Source organism: Coturnix japonica, chromosome 1 (assembly GCF_054131305.1).
Source record: "Coturnix japonica strain WE chromosome 1, WE-NBRP24, whole genome shotgun sequence".
Lineage (NCBI taxonomy): Eukaryota > Metazoa > Chordata > Aves > Galliformes > Phasianidae > Coturnix > Coturnix japonica.
The window spans coordinates 46185148-46205329 of NC_140663.1; the positions used below are offsets into that span (position 1 = coordinate 46185148).

At 39.4% G+C, this 20182-nt stretch overlaps 1 protein-coding gene across 10 annotated transcripts in view; it reads right to left on the reverse strand.

The window, feature by feature from the left end:
• TSPAN9 (tetraspanin 9) overlaps positions 1 to 20182 on the reverse strand; it is a 136255-nt gene that overhangs the window by 9506 nt on the left and 106567 nt on the right. For 7 of the 10 annotated variants that reach the window (XM_015871566.2, XM_085517782.1, XM_015871555.3 and 4 more), the window contains one exon: positions 1193 to 1384. The exons of the other annotated variants lie outside the window; for them this stretch is intronic. In XM_015871566.2, coding sequence (XP_015727052.1) covers positions 1193 to 1384 — 192 coding nt within the window. The remainder of the gene's footprint in view (positions 1 to 1192; positions 1385 to 20182) is intronic. 10 annotated transcript variants of the gene reach the window in all.

Below are 20182 nucleotides of genomic sequence, written 5' to 3' on the forward strand. Positions count from 1 at the left end.
GTCTGTGGTTGAAATCTCTCTCTGCAGGGAGCAGCCCAAGTATGAGCTTCAACAGTTTCTCATTACTTTTCATGTCTAGTAGCAACCTTCTAACTACTAGAGGTATGTCACATAGCCATGGCATCCCCATATACACAGTGGGAGAAATGGAGGGTGATGTGCTGTACTCAAAAAGTCAGAAACATACAATAATCTGTATCAAAAGACTTCTTCAGAGCCTTTTAAGAATACAAACATACACTTAAAAAAAAAAAAAAAAAAAAAAAAGTTGTTTCTGTTGGTACTGTAGTTTGTGAGAATGAACAACAAAAAACCCCAAAACAAAACAACCCAACAAAAGAAAAACAAAACAAAAAAACCAAACCAAACAAACAAAAAACCCCACACCAGCAGAGAGTGAGCAAATGCATGTTTCTCCTCCAGTTAATTTGCTTAAGTGGTATAGACTATACTGCTTAGCTGCTCCCCAACAGCATATAAGGGAGACATTTACACGTGAAAAAACTCACATGAACCTTGGTAATACAGAACCTGTGTTTCACAAACTGCAATTGAATTGGAACTTGTCTTCTTTGGAAGCCCTTCTCTCACCCTCAGAGTGGTGAGGATCATGATGAAACCTCCTGAGTTTATGCAAGAGATTCACTGCATGTTTTCTGAGAGGGGTTCTCAAACTCTGCTTCCTTGCTGGACAAATGTTGTCAATTACCAGATTACTATTTTTTAAAATCTTTTTTAACGGTAATACCAGGCAGTGACCCTGACTTCAGGTCAGATGCATTCCACCAATCTCTGACACAGGTCTTATCTAAAGACAAAGTAGAAAATAGCCATGAGCTATTTATTATGACTGGCATTCAAAAACAGTTGTGCTTAAGATTTTCCAGTCAGTTCTTCTAACATTTTCAAAAGAGATATTTGACCCCACACTTCATGTTCATTCAGAGGTAACTGTGTAATGTACTTTGGCATCTAATACATAAGAATTCACAGTAACAAGGATGCATATGCTAAAGCACCAGTGATATTACTGTGACCAAACCTGCGTAATGTCATATTGCAACCCTACAGAAGACAATAAGTTAAGGGAAATGCTAGTGATCCACAGGACTGCTTTGCACTAGTGAAAATATTTTTAAATAAAATAATCACAAAGCAACAGTATTCACAGAAATAAGCATTGATGTCTTACACTCAAAAGTAGGCACTTATTCTCCTTGATAGCACCTAGGCAGCCCAGAAAGCCGGTCACCATGATGATTGTGCCAAAGGCAATGACTAGGTTGGCAGCTGAAAGTGATGGAAAGCTAGGAGAAAATGTGGCGAAGTTTCCTTGTGACACTGACAGCCAGATGCCCACGCCCAGGAGCCCACAGCCGCATAACTGCAAAGAGATAAAATAAAGGTTTAATCATTGACTCCTTCCTCTGCTCTCTGAAAGGAAGGAATTTCTCAAGCAAATTCCCAGTTCTGCAGTAATATTCTCACTGTATTGGTGCTGAAACAAAATTAAACTAGATGTCCTTATCTAAACCTAGGCATGTAATTTATACTGATAAATCTAATTAAATGCCACTGGATGGCAGAACTCTACTTTTTAAGATTCATCAGATGAAGTCAGGGCTACCAATTTATCTCCCAGCAACACAACCCGTGCAAGTTTTCTGTAGGAAGGACAAAAGTATTATTTGAAAGAATGTCTTATTGCACATATTTGTGCAATCATCTACAAACTCTCAGAGTTTCCAGCCCCACAGCTCCTCATTCTAGGCCAAGCAAAGAAGTAATAGAGGTAATTAAAACATCATCACTTCAATAAATATTTGTCATAATGTCCCAGTAGCCTAGATAAGTTTTTTGATAAGTTCTCAAAGCATTACTGTTGTTTGTCATTATTCAGTAACAATCAGATTTATAGGTTTATTATCTACAGGAAGCTCAACTTCCATTACTCTGCCAGTAGCAGAATCCAGAGGAAATGCAAAACTGATAATAAAACTCAAAATTAACTTTTTTCTTCTAATCACTCTCAACAACACCATATCTAGTTAAAGAAATAAGGTTCTCTACCAGTCACAGGGCAGGTCTTCTGAAGAATGGCCAAGAGTATTGCATGTACTACAATGGGACTGAAAGCTGGTTATTTTTTAATACTTGCTTAAAATGGCTGATATAGAACTTCCCATCTGATATGTGATCATTGTGTAGTGAAATCATAAGTAGACAGTTAGTTGTGTTTTCATTAAACCTGTGATATTCTAAACAGCATTATTAAAGTTCTGTGTCAAATCTACTCTTCAGAGAATCACAGAATGGCTTAGGTTGGTAAGGACTTTAAAAGTCATTGAGCTCCAGTGCCCCTGCTGTGGACAAGGTTGCCACCCCCTATATCAGACTGTCCAGGGCCCCATCCAGCATGGCCATGAACTCTTCCAGAGATGAGGCATGTCCTTCAGTGCCTCACCACTCTCTGAGTAAATAATTTCTTCCTAATGTCAATCCAAATATCATTAAACTTAATGATAAAGGGTTTTTCCTCACATATGAGAGTATTCAAAGTTCTTTGTCTGTTGTGAGTCCTTATGATTCTGGATTTTTCTTTGCTGACCCAACTTGTCTGGCTCGTGTGAAAAAGAGATAAGTGAGCATCTCCTCTTCCTCCCACATGTCCTTGTTGTCTTCCTACTCTAGTAGCTTTCTCTTGTCTTTTCTTGATCTATGCCTAGTTTACCTCCTTCTGTTCTTCTGAAATCATTATATCATTAACTGTGCTGTCTTTGATTTATTAGCCATGCCCATCTAAACACTATTAGTGCATCATAAGTACCCATTTGTTAGAGTAAAATAATTGCAAGACCTATTAATTTTTTTTTTTTCTGAGATTCAGAGTCAGGTGGCTACGTATTCTTTTGTCCTGGTCTCTTTTTCCAACATTTCAGGTTCTAAAATAACATTATATCTCTTATCTGTGTACAGTGAATCATTGTCTTACCTTTTCAATATGAAAATTTTTTCATTATGGTATATGAAAAAAAAAGCAATGTAAGTGAAATAGCCTCTTGTCTTTCTCAACATTTTTGCAATACTCTCTTCTTTACTGCAGTTGTTTCTACACAAATAAAGTGCTCTTGGCATCTGAAAAAGACTAATAACACAGTTCTTTTATGACCCATTTCCACAATGTTTTATGATTCATGTCCACTGATCCTTTCTACCATACGAAGATTCTTTGAATGAAAATTCCAGGAATACTACCCAAACCTTCAGTTGCAGGGAACTCCAAAATCTGGAAGTTTCCCTGTGGCCTGTGGGCAGAGTTGGGTGTCATGAGTGCTAGTATGCCGGGCTTGATGAATTTTTTGGAGCAAGCTGACAGTTCGCATGAGGAAATGACTAGGTTGATCTTATTAGCAGAGCTTTAAACTAGATTCAGCAGTGGATGGAGATATACTTTTGACTGACAGAGAAAAGCCAGGGAGCACCAACACTTCAGGAAGCAGCAGGGAAAAAAATGTGAATTGTCCTAAAGGAATGAGGGAAGGTTTCTCTGAGAAGATAATGCGCCCAAGCTGAAGTGCCTTTATACCAATGCACATGGCATGGAAAACAAGCAGAATTGGTTGCAATCCAGATAGAAAACAGCTACTGCAACTGCAGGTTGAGAGAGGTGATCTTCCCTCTATTCCACCCTGGTGAGGCCATGTTTAGACTACTCTGCCCAGTTCTGAGCTCCTCAGTTAAAAAAAGACAGGGATCTCCTAGACGGAGTCTAGTAGAAGGCCACAAAGACAATAAAGGGCCTGGACCATCCTGCATATGAGGAAAGACTGAGTAACCTGGGTCTGTTCAGTATGGGGAAAAGAATCATAGAACAGAATCATAGAATAGCTCAGGTCGGAGAAGACCTTAAAGATCATGAAGTCCAATTGCAACCTAACCACACTACCCTAACTCTGACAATCCTCTACTAAATCACGTCCCTGAGCACTACATCCAAACGTTTTTTAAACACATTCAGGGAAGACGACTCAACCACCTCCATGGGGAGCCTATTCCAGTGCTTATTTAACAGCTCTTTCTATAAAGATTTTCCTGATATCCAACCTAAACTTCCCCTGGCACAACTTAAGGCCATTTTCCTATAAATTTATGACTCATCATTGCATTCTCAACATTCCGATCTGTTGTGAACTAATATCTTTTAATGCTTGCCCCTCCTTAAGGACACTTAGAACAACTTGCTTATGTGTGGATTCTCAAACATCTGATAAAGATGGAGTTTACTCTGCAGGCTCCTTCCAAGGGAAGCACAGTCTATGCCCACTAATGAGTCACAGATTCAGTTTTATTTCTGACTTTGTAGAGTTCACTAAAATTGAAGTGAAGTTCAACTGAAAATAAACCCACAAGACTGTTAATGGAATTTCATATATTGCACTATGTCCTGTACTCTGTAAGCATTCAACAGAGATACACTTTGAGCTATATACTCTCTATATACGGAGCATGTTAGCCTCAAAGGTTTTTTTTTTTTTTTTTGTTTTTGTTTTTGTTTTTTCATCCTATTTATGCAGGTCACATTTAAGGAATTTATCAAGTAATCAAACATCTACTAAAAGAGTATCTGTAAGAGGTAGTATGTACAGATGTTCTTTTGTTAAGTCCAGAGTATACACACCTGTAATTTCCCTGGATCATCTCTTACTAGGCTACTGGATACACTTACCCTAGAGTCTTAATGGAACTAGTTAAAGGGCAACTACTGAGAAGAAAACCAACAAATTATGGCAATAGGCGATTCGTTATGAATGCCTATTTTAAACATATCTTTCCAAACAAAAGATTTATCATCTTTCTTGGTCTCTCATCCAACTTTTTTACAACAACAAAAAAACAGATGAAAATCTAATGTGAGGCTTCCCATGAGTAACCCTTTACCATTACAAGCACAGCTGCAATACTAGATTACTTCAGTTTATACTATAATGGACTGCTTTAGTTGTCAAGCTGCCAATATGTTCTTTGGCTAAGAAATTATCCAGGTACATACCTGCTAATGAAAATACAAATATGAATCCATATTTTCATAATCTAATAATAAGACTTGTATGTAATTTCTTGGTTATTCATGCTTAAGAAAGATATACATAGATATGTAAGTTATTCTCCCCCAAAATACTCATTACACTGTAGCTACTTAGAATTATATTCAAGAGTATTTTAGCACTTTACATAGGAGACCTCAGGTCAAATTGCAAATTCCTCTGTCCTATAATTTTCATTTTTTCCTACGATACTCAAAATTTCCATCATCCTGGGCTGCCTATGTAGAAAAACACATACACCTTCAGAAAATTACTTGTACACCCAGAGGTGGTATTTATTTTGGGTACAAAGAAAGTACACAACAGCATTCTATATACAACACACACACACACAAGAAAAGAGATAATTCATGTATACAGTGTCATGGCGTTATCTCTAGATCTGTGTCAAATCAGGTAAAATGAAAAAGAGACAGAGAGTGTCCAAAACTAAAGGTCTTACTCTAACACTGAAGGCAAGATGGCTAGGGAGCACACAACTGCTGATGAGCAAGAAGTGGAAAAAAAAGGGACATCTCATGACTTGTGGACAGTTTTTATCTTTCCCTCTGAGCAAAAAACAGAAATGGAACAGTGAGCCTCCTGGGAGGCTGCTGGCTCATGTCCAGTTTCTCATCCTCCTGGACCCCTCAAGTCCTTCTCTGTAGAGCTGCTCTCAAGGAGATCTTCCCCCAGTTTGTATAAATACCTGGGATTGTCCTGTCCCACATGCAGCACCCCGCATTTGACCTTGTTGAACCTCATTAGGTTCACTTGGGCCCACATCTTCAGCCTGTCTAGGTCTCCCTGGACAGCTTCCCTTCCTTCCAACATATCGACTGCACCACTCAACTTGCTGAGGGTGCACTTGATGCCATAATCTGTGTCACACACACAATCACACAGAATCACCCAGGTTGGAAGGGACCTCAAGGATCATGTAGTTCCAACCCCCCTGCCTAGCAGGGCCACCACATACAACTTTACTAGATCAGGTTGCCCAGAGCCCCGTCCAACCTGGTCTTGAACACCTCCAAGGACGGGGCATCCACAACCTCCCTGGGCAGCCTGTTCCAGGACCTAACCACTCTCTTAGTAAAGAACTTCCCCCTAACATCCAACCTAAATCTTCCCTCTTTTAACTTAAAACCATTTCCCCTAGTCCTGCTATTATCAGCCTTTTCGAAGAGTTTACTCCCCTCCTGGGAGTAAGTTCCCTTCAGGTATTGAAAGGCTGCAATGAGGTCACCCCGCAACCTTCTCTTCTCCAGGCTGAACAAACCCAACTCTCTCAGCCTGTCCTCATAGGGGAGGTGCTCCAGCCCCCTGATCATCTTTGTGGCCCTCCTCTGGACCCTTTCCAAAATCTCCATGTCTTTTTAGTACTGAGGGCTCCACACCTGGACACAGTACTCCAGATGGGGCCTCACAAGAGCAGAGTAGAGAGGGACAATCACCTCCCTATCCCTGCTGACCACCCCCCTCCTGATGGTGCCCAGGATCCCATTTGCTTTCCGGGCTGCCAGAGCGCACTGCTGGCTCATATTAAGTTTCTCGTCTATCAGGACCCCTAGGTCTTTCTCTGCCGAGCTGCTCTCAAGGACAACTCCTCCCAGCCTGTACAGGTGCCTGGGGTTCTTCCGGTCCAAGTGCAAAACCTTGCACTTTGCCGTGTTGAACCTCATTAGGTTCACCCGAGCCCAGCTTTCCAGCCTGTCAAGGTCCCTCTGAATGGCATCTGCTCCCTCAACCATATCGACTGCACCACTCAGCTTGGTGTCATCAGCAAACTTGCTGAGGGTGCACTCCATTCCCTCATTGATATCATTAATAAAGATGTTAAAGAGCACCGGTCCCAAGACAGACCCTTGAGGGACACCGCTCGTTACCGGCCTCCACCTGGACATAGAGCCATTGACCACCACCCTCTGTCTGCGGCCTTTCAACCAATTGCTTATCCATCTAGTTGTCCACCCATCAAATCCACTTCCCTCCAATTTGGAGATGAGGATGTGATGGGGGACCATGTCAAAGGCCTTGCTCAGGTCCAGGTAAATGACATTGGTCGCCTTCCCTTCATCCACCAACGCCGTCACTCCATCATAGAAGGCCACAAGATTAGTTAAGCATGACCTTCCTCTGGTGAAGCCCTGCTGGCTGTCTCGGATCACGTGCTCGTTCTTTATGTGATCAAGCATGTTGTCCAGGAGGATCTGTTCCATAATCTTCCCAGGCACGGAGGTGAGACTCACCGGCCTGTAGTTACCCGGGTCCTCCCTGCTCCCCTTCTTGTGAATGGGAGTGACGTGACTCTTCCTCCAATCATCCGGGACCTCACCTGACAGCCACAACTTCTCAAATATGATGGAGAGCGGCTCAGCAACCACCTCAGCCAGTTCCTTCAGGACCCTGGGATGCACGCCATCTGGCACCATAGACTTATACTCATTCAGTCTAAGGAGGCACTCTCGGACTTGCTCTACCCTTACAGTGGGGAGGGATTTACCCCCTTGGTCCCCACATAGAGGTATGGGGGTGCAAGAGTGTCACTGATGAAGACGCTGATGAGTACCTGTCCCAAGACCAACTCCTGTGGGATACCACTTGTGAACGGCCTCCACCCTGACACAGAACCTTTAATCACAGCCCTTTGGCTGCATCCAGCCAACCAATTCCTAATCCATCAAACAGTCCATTCTTCAAATCCTCTCCAATTTAGAGAGAAGAAACCATGTCAAAGGCTTTGCAGAAGTCCAGGTAGATGATATCCATCACCCTTCCCCTGTGCACCAAAGCCATCACTCCATCATAGGCCACCGGACTGGCCAGGCAAGCTCTGTCCTTGGTGAAACCATGCTGGCTTTCGTGGATCACATCTTCATCTTGTATGTGTTTTAACATGGTAACGAGGAAGTAATGGGAGTAATGTTTCTGTTTTTCCAGTCACCAGGGATTTCACCCAACAGCCATGTTTTTTCTAATATGATGGAGAGTGGCTCAGCAACCACATCAGCCATCTTTCTCAGAACCCTGGGATGCATATCATCTGACCCCATAGACTTATATATACACATGTATTCAGTTTCATGAGGAGGTCTTGGACTTGTTCCACTGTGGGACAGAATGCACACCTAGAGGTCTGGGGTCCTTCATGCACTGTTCTCAGCACTGAAAGATTGAGAGCAATTTCCGTTTACAAAGTTTAAAATAGAAATACAAACCTTGCCAGAATGATTTGAAAGTATTGGCAGATGGATGTAGTATTCCTGAATCTGCATCATGTAACATTTGGCAGCTATCTTGACCACTGAACAGCTGACTTTTAGTGCAATGACATTATTAATTCTATCTTCTTTGCCAAACAAGGACCATGAATGAAGCTCTACAGTATCCCTTTCATTAAGCAGTTCTTGTACACCTGCTAAAATAAGTAATGTAACTGTCCTATTAAAAAGCTCAGTTTGATCCAGCCAAGCTACCATCTGACTGCAAACAGCAATATATATGGACCAAAGACTGTACAGGTATCAGAGGGTGGCATGCTCCATCTATCTCATCAAATGTAGGAAAACAAACATTGTCACTAACTTTAAGATGACTGGCTTGAATCTGATCTTTTCCCTTCATTTCCATGTTGGTTGCCCTGAGTAGCCCCTCCCCTCCCCCCCCAAAAAAAAGAAAAAGAAAAAAAAAAGATGAGAGGCAGGAGCAGCAATTTCTCCTCAAGCAGCAGAAGTTAGTGTGCCCCGGTGGCGCAGTGGTTAAGGACGCCGCCTTGCAACACTGGGGCACGGAGTTCGAATCCCCCCTGTGGCACAAGTGGTAGAAGTGCCGCTCTGCTACACAGAGGCTCGAATCCCGGGGGCTGGACTCGATGATCTCTAAGGTCCCTTCCAACCCGCACGAGACTATGATACTATGAAGTTCCAAGACAGCAATTTGCTTTGAAATCCTCTGACCATTGCTTAACTGGAATGGGACTTTTACTGTGCCTAGAGACCTATTGGCGTGACAAGGTCCAGCACATTCAACTATTTGTCAAATTTTTTAAGTACTTCCACAGCTCCATAAACTCGTCTAATTCTAACAGCAACCTACTGAAACAAACAATTTAATGAAGTTGTATCGATGCATGGTATGACAAAAGCACTGTATTGGTTCTGTATTTTTAGATGAATGATAGTGCCTTGGTATGAGGAAAGCTATGAAACATTATCACTGCCATAATTTTTATATTTAAACACAGATAATTTCAAGAACAGACTGGATGGTGCCCTGGGCAACCTGGTCTAGTACAAGATCTGGAGGCTGATGACCCTGCCTGTGGCAGGGTGGTTGGAACTTGGTGATCACTGAGGTCCCTTCCAACCCAAGCCATTCTGTGATGATTCTGATACCATGCAGTATTGTTGTCACTTGCCAATGCTACAGATGAAACCTGTCTTGAATATCCAGCAAAGTGATGATTCTGAAAATTCATCAAGTCCTATCAACTGGATTATTATTATATTTAAATCAGATTTGTATTCAAATATATGATGGAATATTTAAATTAACAAGCTCTCTATTCCATGCAGGACTCCTCAGGCTGTAAAAGTGAAGGCTCTGGAAGGACCTCTTCAGTATATACAAAGACCTAAAGGGAAGTTGCAAAGAAAATTGAGAAAGGTTCTTCTCAGCGGTGTTTGGTGAGAGGTGAGAGACAAGAGTCACACACTGAAATACATGTAGCTTTTTTTGAACATCAGGAAACAATGCAAGTAACTAAACAATGGAACAGGCTACCTGGGGAGGTTGTGGAATCTCCCTCCCTGTTTCTGGACCACTGGCTCTAGGTGAATGTGCTTGAGCAGGGAGATTAGACAAGACGATCTCCAGTGGTCCCTTCCAATCTCAACCATTCTGTGATTCTTTGTTTCATGGCTTGCTTACTGTGAGTATATAATATTACATACCAGCTTTAGCTGTGCCATCATAACATCAAACATTAAAGCTACACTGGGAATCAATATTTAACAGCAAACAGATGTGCAACAGGAGAACATATAGCACACAGATACCTGCCATTATAAACTTGTTTTCTCAAACTACTTGCATGTCACAAAGAAGTATTTACCCTGCATTTGTAGAGAAGAAGTGGGATCAATAAAAAATAGAGATCCAACTGAAAGATGATGTTTGACAAAATACTGGTATTAACCAAAAAAGCTGGAAATGCCCATCCTATGATCAAACCTCCAGAGGCACTCCACACAGATGAGGTCTGCATGTGTCTGTGGTAAAAGAGACCATCCACATAGAAAAAAGCACCAGAAAAAAAGGTTGGTAAGGATACATACTGACTTCAGTGACTACCTACTTGGATTTGTTTTGATGAAAAAGAGAGAGTTTCTCTGATTTGAAAATTTTAGGATACATGAAAAAGACAATCCAGAAGGGAGCGTGCAGAACTGCTGAAGGAACGTTTGCTTTATGGAGTCTGTCTAATGGACTCACCATGCTGAAACTGAAATTGCCTAAAGATATGTAGGAAGGCACAAACAGTGAATTATGTGGAAGTAAATTTCACTTCTAAAAAGAAGCCACTGTGAAATGAATAACACTTTCAGAGGCTGAACTGAGAGAATTTATGCTGACTATGACACAACATTGATTTGTACGTAATTATACTGCTTAACCTCACTGCATAGTTCTGCATGGTCTTGACTTCCAGTGACCAAAAGTACAAACCCAGTTATCTCAAATACTCCTTGTATGTCATACATTCAACACTCCCAAATGATCCTGATGGATTTTTCCTGGTCTTGTTTCAGGATGTCTATGTCTTTCTTCCAATGAGGAACACAAAAACAAACAAAGCAGTCCAGGTTAAATACCAAATAAAATGTAATAGTAATGTCTCTTGATGTGCCGTCTTTAAAAAAAAAAAAAAAAAAAAAAAAAAGTTATTATATGACATTGGCCTTAATATCAGTACCTAAGAAATGGAAGTGTTAAACTCTCTTTGAGAACATTTGGACAGCTGATTACAACCCTTAAGCCTAGTAATCCAACAGTTATTCACCCACTGTATCTTTCACTTATCTAAGCCATATCTCAAATGTTTGGTTACCAAGTTACTGTTCAAACATACAAGGAGTATGTGGCTTAACTTCAAGACACACACTGCTCTCCACTCTTTGGAGTAAAATGGTTGTCTTACTGTGGAAATTTATCAGGTTCTGAAAATGAAATGAAAAGTCCTCTGGGGTATATAGTTCTCTTCTGAGAATCAGGTACCTGGAAAAATCAGCAGTCCATGAAACTGGAGCATTAATTAAGTTCTCTACATGATGTTATGATGTGGAATACCAGTAACAAAAATCATAAAACCGTGACACCAGTCTTTTTCATTTCTGATGAAAAGTGTGGTCATAAAAACCAAAGCTCTGCCTGAAACACTGGCTATGCAATATGTTAACCAGTAGGTTGAGTGCCTTCCTACCCAGCTCTTTCTGCTCTACTGGCAGGAACAAGTAAAACAGTACATTGGTTCCAGAGCCCTATAGTCACTCTGTTATGTTCTCCCTTTACAGTATCACTGGTGCATACGTTGATGAGCAGCCCGGGGGGTAATATATTTTAGTGTCTGCACTCTGTCACAGATCACATGAGGTAACATGTAAGGTCAATAGGTGACTGCCTATGTACCTTGTAGGATACAGACTCATAGACAGGTGGTGGGTACACTCTATTGTCCAAAGCTTGGATTCTATCCTCCTTCAGAGGCTCTGCCTGGTCTAAAGCTTGCAGTATAGCAGGACAGTTGCTCAAGGCAACGTCATCAAATATGCACCTTATGAACAAGTACATTTCTGCACAATTCCAAGGAGTCTTATGATGTCTTGAGCAGAGTTTTTTGCCATGTTTGCATCCCCATCTGTGCAAACTGTCACCTTAATAACTGTCACTCATGCTGTCACTCTTGCTCTGACCACTTTAAGGCCACACAAAAAAGACAACATAATTGCTGCAACAAAATCCAGCCTAACTGTCATGGTAGAGGCTGTATAGCAGTTATGTCAGGCACATGGCATTCTTTGACTCAACTTGTAAACTGTCTCCAGACATGTCATATGAACTAGTCAGTTCACAATTTGAGCTAGATGTGTTGCCTTCTTTGACCCATAATGTTAGAATAACTCTGAACTAGAATGGCATCTCATCTTCATTGTCAACCTGTAAGTGTATTTAGTTCCATAAACACTTAATCTATCAAAAGTTGTATGTAAGTATAGCTGTGGATATACACACATAGCTGCAGATGTTATTTACCTAGACTTTAGCAAAGTATTTTGATTCTGTTTCTCACAGACATTTTACTGGGGAAGCTGGTTGCTCATTGCTTGGATAAATAAATTGTACAGGAGGTTAAAAACAGGCAGGATGGTTGGACACTAAGCATGGCTGTGAATGGAGTTAAATCCAGATGGTGGGCAATCACAAGTGGTTTTCTGCAGAGTCAGTACTTTAGCCAGTTTTTTTTGTTTGTTTGTTTGTTTTTTTTTTAAAATATTTTTATCGATGATATAGATAAAGGAATTGAGTGCACCCTCAGTAAGTTTACAGACAATACCAAATTGGGTGAGAGCACTGATCTGCTTGACTGTATGAAGGCTGCGCAGAGGCATCTGAATAATCTGGACCAATGGGGTGCATTCAATTGTATAGCATTCAACAAGTGAAAATGGCATATGTCACACTTGGGACACAACAACCCCGTGGTGACATAGACTTGGGGAAAAGTGGATGGAAAACTGCTCACAAGAGAAGGACCTAGGGGTGTTGGTCAACAGCTGGCTGAACATGAGTAAGTAGTGTGCCCAGGTATCCAAGAAGGCCAGTCCTGTCTTCTATCAGAAATAGCGTGGACAGCAGGACTAGGGAATTGATTGTCTCTTTGTACTTGGTACTCCTGGGAATGCACCTCAAATGAGGTACTGACTGGAGCTCCCCACTACAAGAAGGATATTGAGTTGCTCAGACCTGTGAAGAGAAGACCATCAAAGATGATGAAGAAACTAGAACACAAGTTTTATGAAGAGTGGCTGAGGAAACTGGGGCTAATTTGTCTGGAGAAGTGGAGGCTGAGGGTCTCCTCACTCACCACAACTACCTGAAAGGAGTTTGTGGGAAGGAGGGTACTGGTCTCTGTTCTCAAGAGGAAGAATTTATTCACAGAAAGAATGGTTAGGCATTGGAACAGACAGCTTGGGGAAAAGTTGGAGTCCCCAATCCTGGAGGTATTTAAGAGATGTGTGCATATGTCACTTAAGGACATGGATTAGTGGTGAACTTGATGATCTTTCCAACCTAAATAATCTATGATTCTACACTTGGTAGACCACACAGCCAAGTACAATCAACATCAGTTTACTCCTTATTCCTTTCCCCTGAATCCCATTCAAGAAGAAAATTAAATATACTTTTCAGCACACTGATCATACAGTGATAGCACAGTTTAGACAAGCTAACTCTGGAATTAAGCACACAGGTTACAATGTCCTAGATTCAGAAGAGGCAGATGAAAACCTAGAATGACTCTAGACAGGACCTAGGAGGACTGTCCTATCTTTTGAGTGGAATTAGTGGCTCAGACAAACACACCAGTTCAGAAGTCTATTGATTCTGAACCCATTGCTGCAAAATGCTTAAGAAGAATAACATGTTGAACCTTTTTTTTTTTTTTTTTTTTTTTTTTTTTCCCCTTAATGTAGTGTTTTTCTTGGTCAAAAAACTATTGAGCTAATTCCCAAAGCCATTTTAGATTTCTCCATTTGCTCTCAGCACAGTACTGCGCACATACTAAACTGCTTGCCAGTGGATATACAACCAAGTTTAAAATGAACAACTAGAGACTCTTCCATAACCTCTAGGAAAAAAAAAAAAAAAAAGGTAGAAACTAAAAATAACCCCTAAGAATTCAGAATGAACAGCTGACACTATATAAAACACTGAAGGAACATGAAGGTCAGAAAATAAGCAAAGCTAGTGTACATAAATGAAATGTTCTGGGATCATTTATTTATGCATCAGTTGCTTTGTGTTTAACAAGAATTGGCATTGTTCAAATAATGAGGAGGCAGCTGAAGATTAACTTCTGCTAAATTAATCCCTTCTTAGTGACAAGAAAGCTCTATGTGGTGATTTCTCTGCCAGAGCAGAAAATTTCAAAGGCTATTTCATCCATAAATTCCAAGAAGTCTCTAGGGCACAATGGGTACTTAGTTCATCATCTAACATTCCTTCTGAGAATTAAAAAATAAATAAATAAAAATTGAAGAAGCTTAAATATTACCTTGACAGAAGTAGCAATGTGTCCCACTTATGGTGATTCAGTCATTCACTGACTTTAAGAAAGGCTAAAAGCCTTGAGGAAAACTCTTTTTAGGAAAAGAATACTGTCCATAATAAATACAGACTGTAAATCACTTTCCGAACAGATTTAGATTAAGATTTCAGATTAAGTTAAGCCTTAGCTAAACTAATCCAGAGATCAGATGGGTTTTGTGCAGAGATAAGCTGATTGAATTTCATTTTAGGAACACATTACATTCAAATCCATTACTCTAAAACTTATTTTGGAACTAGTCTTTTTTATCTTGTTCTCATTGCAAAATATGTATGTACATGAAAAAAAAATAGCGGTCATGTGCTTGAAATGTCTAGGCCTGGAGAACAAGTTATACAGAACACAGAGACTTCAAAATATTTCATTCATATCTATCATTTATCATAAAGAATGAGACAGTGACCCATTGTTTTCTGCATAGCAATGAATTAGAGATAGAACTGTGACTATAATGGGAAAATAACATAGTAAGAGAAGTCTGAACATAAACTGTTTTCTTAAATGTGAAGTATAAAATTGTGGCTTCAGTGAAATCAATAGCATAACTTCTGCTGACTTTAGCAGGGCCACATAAAGGAGGGGAGGTCAGCCTTCCTGATTTGTTTCACACTAAAATTTTCATACTGCAAAAACATACAACAAAGAACTCAAAAATTCAGAGATGAAGGAGATGATAACAAGGGCAGGGACCCTAGCTTGTAATTGACAGGTAAGAGCTAATAGCAGGATTCAAAGAATCCTATTGCCCCTCTTCTGAACACAAAGCTAGGTCTCTGGCATAGTCAGCCCCAGATGACTCTGCTAGGTCATCAACCAGCCTGAGATTTAAATAACTGCTACTCTGCTGGACACAGACCAAGTTCAGAATCAGCTTGAGAAAAAGCTGCAGATTGGCCACTACTACTACTGAAGATTTCAATTTTGAACTCAGGAATAAACTTCCACAAGTTGAAAGTACTAGGCCAGTTCACAGAAACAAACAAACAAACAAACAAAAAAAAACAAAAAAAAACCCATGACACAAAGGTTTAAATATTCATTTTGTAGCACTAGCAGTGCAGACTGCAGAAGCAAGTGTTCAGATCTAAGTTTCTCTGATTAGCTTATCAATTCCCAATCAAATGAAAGTGAGTATTGAAGAAGTTCATTTAGTTACTTGAAGATACAACTGACTAACTGCATTTGTGAGTTACTCTAATGCAAGACTGAGCACTAGCAACAATAGCAACGTTTTTTTCTAACTTGGATCATTATGCACATCTCAGGTGATGAAATACAGCCTGGTGAATTACTAAGAAAGTATATGAAATTCAAGACTCATTTTAATGCATCCCAAGATGTTGGTCTTATTTCTACGTAGTGTATTCCTGACATCTACCAAAAAGTTACATATTATCATATTTTTAGTCCAACAACTTAAAACTGAACAGAACAAAACCAGCTAAGAACAGGCATTTCAAATACATAGTCAAAAGAGTAAAGAACTGTTCATCTACATAACACAGGATTGCAGTAACATGAGAGCTTAATGGCACTTAGAATTTCAGGACTTTTAAAGTATGAAACACTGCCAAATAGTAGCTCATGTGTTACATGCATTGTCAGATGGCTATACCCTGGATAAATATGAAAGAATACCCATATATTCCTGGAGCACATAGTTATGCAATAAGAATGTGAAAAGAATGACCTTTATACTGTGTAGCTGACAATTAGAGAAGGAGACCAGCTGTTCCATTTCAAAAGGGCAGCTGAAAGTGCAGAAATGCCTATCTGATCTGAATTTGTTCCTTTAAGGATTTGCAGTATAATTAGGAGTTACTGTAAGTAATGTAGAAACTTATTCTACTATACACAAGGACTTTTAAAGAGGGCTTCACTCATATAAATAAGATCGGGACTCCCAGAGACAGTATTTTGTTGGTGGGGATGTTAGCTGGTTTTGAAGGTGCAACATACTTCTTTCCCTGTGCTTATTTTACTATGTTTAGTGATGGGAAAGAAAATAACTCAGTAAGACATCACTTAGGTGAAGTAATGCCTCCTATTTTATTACATTGGCTCCAAATGTCAGAGGTGGTGGTAGTATGGCAGTAGAAGTTGAAACCTTCCATCAGCATTCTGCTACACATCAGTATTCAACAGTTTGCAGGAAAAAAAAAAAAAAAAAAAAAAAAGCAGAATGGCTTCATAAATGCAACATTGCTTTCCATGTTGCTATCCAAGTTACAGGCTGATGTAGACTTTTTTCTAAGAAGCGCTTCATTTCTTGAAATACAGGCTATTCAGAAGTTCTGTTGAAGTCATAAGAAACTGAAGGTAAAACACCAACATAGTAAATGAGGTCTGAAATGCCAGTAATTATATGACCAACAGAATACAGTGACTCTCAAGACCTAGACTCTGTATTCAGCATGAATGGCTTGATGAAAGGCATTCAAGGAGTGTTTTCATTGCCTGTGACTTGGTTTCTCCATTAATAAAATGGATCTAAAGGGTATTTACCTATCTTGAGAAACATTTTTAAATCTTCTGATTAAAAACATTACAAAACTTGGTCACACACACCTTTTGATTCTGTGTTTGCACAAGGATCTATCTAGGACTCAGAGGTTCTATATGAGTACGATGACAGTAATCATCAGGAAGAAATCTCATCAGGATAGTCACTGCTAATTGAACTTCAAAAACATGATGTGAAAGCAAACCCCAACAATCAGAACTATCAGAAATCTGGAAGATCCCGTGTGCCAGAACATTAAAAGTGAAATAGCTCTTTACAGACTTAGTCCATCTTCCTCTTACAGTAGCAAAGTTCTTCTAGGTGGTCTGTCACCCTCTCCAAGCCTGCTTTTCAATGGGAATTAGGCTGAATCCTCTCCAGGTTTTTATACATAAATCAATGTATCATCATAGACAAAAAATAAAAAATAAAAATAAAAATAAAATAGAAAACCATATGTTTATTACTAAATAACCTGGACTGGATTTGAAACTGAGTCCTGCTATGCAATGTTTTGTATCTCAGTCAGACAAGCAGTTTCCTTTATCCTGTGTCTCAGATGTTAAAAAAAACCAAAAAAACAAAAAAACAAACACCAAACAACACTGTAGTGGTATTCCTGCATCATAGTACTGTTTTTCTTGAATATGACCTCATTACATTCTCACTATTACCATGTCTCAATCAGATAAGTTTTATTTAGAAAAATGTTCTGGAGATAGCGTCTAAGCAAGGCACATACTGTAATGGATTACTTGTACATGCATAATCAGAGTAGATTAAAGGGAAACACAAGTAAGTAGCATATGGATACTTCCAAATATCTAAATACTACCAAAAGCTGCAATATATCTCCTCACTACTGGTCTACATTTGTTTACTGGATGAAAAGCCCTTAGAATACTTAATTGCAGATGCTGCACTCAAGTATATACCTTGTACTGTATGTGAGATTGGTTATCACATGAATCCCTGAAGACTCATGGATTAATTTTTTTTAGAGTAGAAAAACCTTACAAATTCATGCATGCTATATTATAACAACAAGCATACATGGAAATTATAATTTAAATCCAATTCTTTAGAAGACTACAACATTCGTCCTCCTTCTTACCCTCTCACTTCCTCAAGGAAAAAAAAACCAAAAAACAAACCAACAAAAATCCCAGTCAAAGTCACTACTACAACAACCAGAGCACAGACCTTCAGGACAATTTGTGATATCTCCTAGAAAATGCATGAAGAAGGCTCTAGAAAATATTTGAAAACTAAAAATGAAAGTTTAGGACCAAACCTAATCAATTTCCATTCAAATTTAGTGTTATATATACTTTCTGGAAAACACTGTACACAGTCAGACCAAGGAAGATATTATAGTATAGGCTTAGAATAAATAAGATATGATCCAGACTCAATAATATAAGTTGCTAACTGTAGTGATTTCACAATTCCAAGCCAGGCCAAATACAGTGATACACTGAAGCTGATATTCAGTTTTATTTTCTAGCTACCTTATTTCATACATTAGCTATTCCTCTACAGTAATGAACAGAGTAGTTTTTCAAGTCTTTTTTCAGTTACATATGATTGAAGTGTACACTCTCCTCTGTAAAATATAGGAGAGAGCAGAAATGTCTGTGGGTTAGAACAGAAATCATAGCAGGGTAGTCCAAACATGGGTCAGGAAAAAGCAACCAGCTAGTGTCCTTTTTCCCTCTCTTTGTTCTCCTCTTTTTCCACACAGGCACATGTATACAGAATGAGTAAGCCACATACTTTCCAAAAAACCACACCATCACCAAAATCGCTTTTTGCATCTGGTTTGCATATGTACAAGCAGTGTGCGTAATTTTTACTGAAAAGTAATCATGAATATTTCAATGACTAAACATTATTTCCTTTTAACATTTACTCAGTTATTTAATTGCAAATGATGATCAGCTGTTCCCTTTTCTAACAGCCATGCACTTCCTCCTTATCCAAAGAGAAAGTCAGAAAGTTCAGCTTCATACAAGATGACCTGGTACAGAAAGCACTATTAGATTAATCAGTCTTACTATGACGAAAGCTAATGTCAAGCCACTTGTTTTTCAAGAAGAAAAAATAAATCCTACTTTACAGTTTGTTTTTATACAATAAGGAATAGAAGATAACAGCATTTATTATTTTTAGATTTCATTAGCTTCTCTAAATTCCGGCAGCTAAATCTGCCTTTGCTATATTCTAGACTGCTTACTGATTAAAGGTAAACACTTTGATGGAATTGATGCCAATTAGCTTTTAAGAACCTGCAGAACTGCATGCTCCAGTTTAAGAATCATGCAAGAATTCAGGGATTTTTTTATTATTATTATTATTATTTTACCTCAGTGTCATTCTTCCTTTTATGAAAGGATTAATTGCTTATTGCTTATTCTCCTGAAAAGCTACAACCAAGGGTTTTCAATTTCTACACCTAGAGCTCACTTGATATTTTGACAATATGAGTTGTTTCTCGTATGCTTTGGTTGGGCTAGTCTCGACACTAAGGATAAAAGAACTTTATCCTCAAAGGATGTATTGTAATTTTTATAGTTTGAAGGCCTTGAGTACCCCACCCAGGTTAGCTTAAAGTTGTGCTTAAAGTTAGCTCTGATATGATACAGTTCATGGGCCTTGAATAAAACTATCATGAAAAGGCCTGTGTAAATAACAAAACAAAACAAATCTGCTAGAAGCCTCTATCCCTTCTATCTGCATCTAATAACTGCATTTAAGTTCAGACTCTTAACCACTGTCCTTGCCTGAATTACACAGCAGCTTTTCTGGACACATTCCTTACAAATTTGAACCCCAACCTGACCTGTCTTTCCGGCCTGACTTTGGGCCTACCTCATAATTACAGAAGTATCTGGCGGTCACTTGACTGCTGGCTGAATCTGACTACTATTACCAGACCCTTTTCACTCCCTGTCCAGCACTGACACACAGTATCCCTGGTCAATGACATCACTGCTACAGAATACTTTGCTGTCACATTCAGCTTTGAGCTCACCTCCCATTGTGGAACAACTTATTCTTACTGCTCCCTGACAAGCTTAAGTCCCACAAAAGAGTCCTGTAAGAGATAAAAAGGCTCCAAGTCACTTACCGTAAGCTCTGGGAGTTTGAGTTTTATCCATTTCTGAAATTAGGAATAGTTATTAAATGCACTTTAATGTCCTT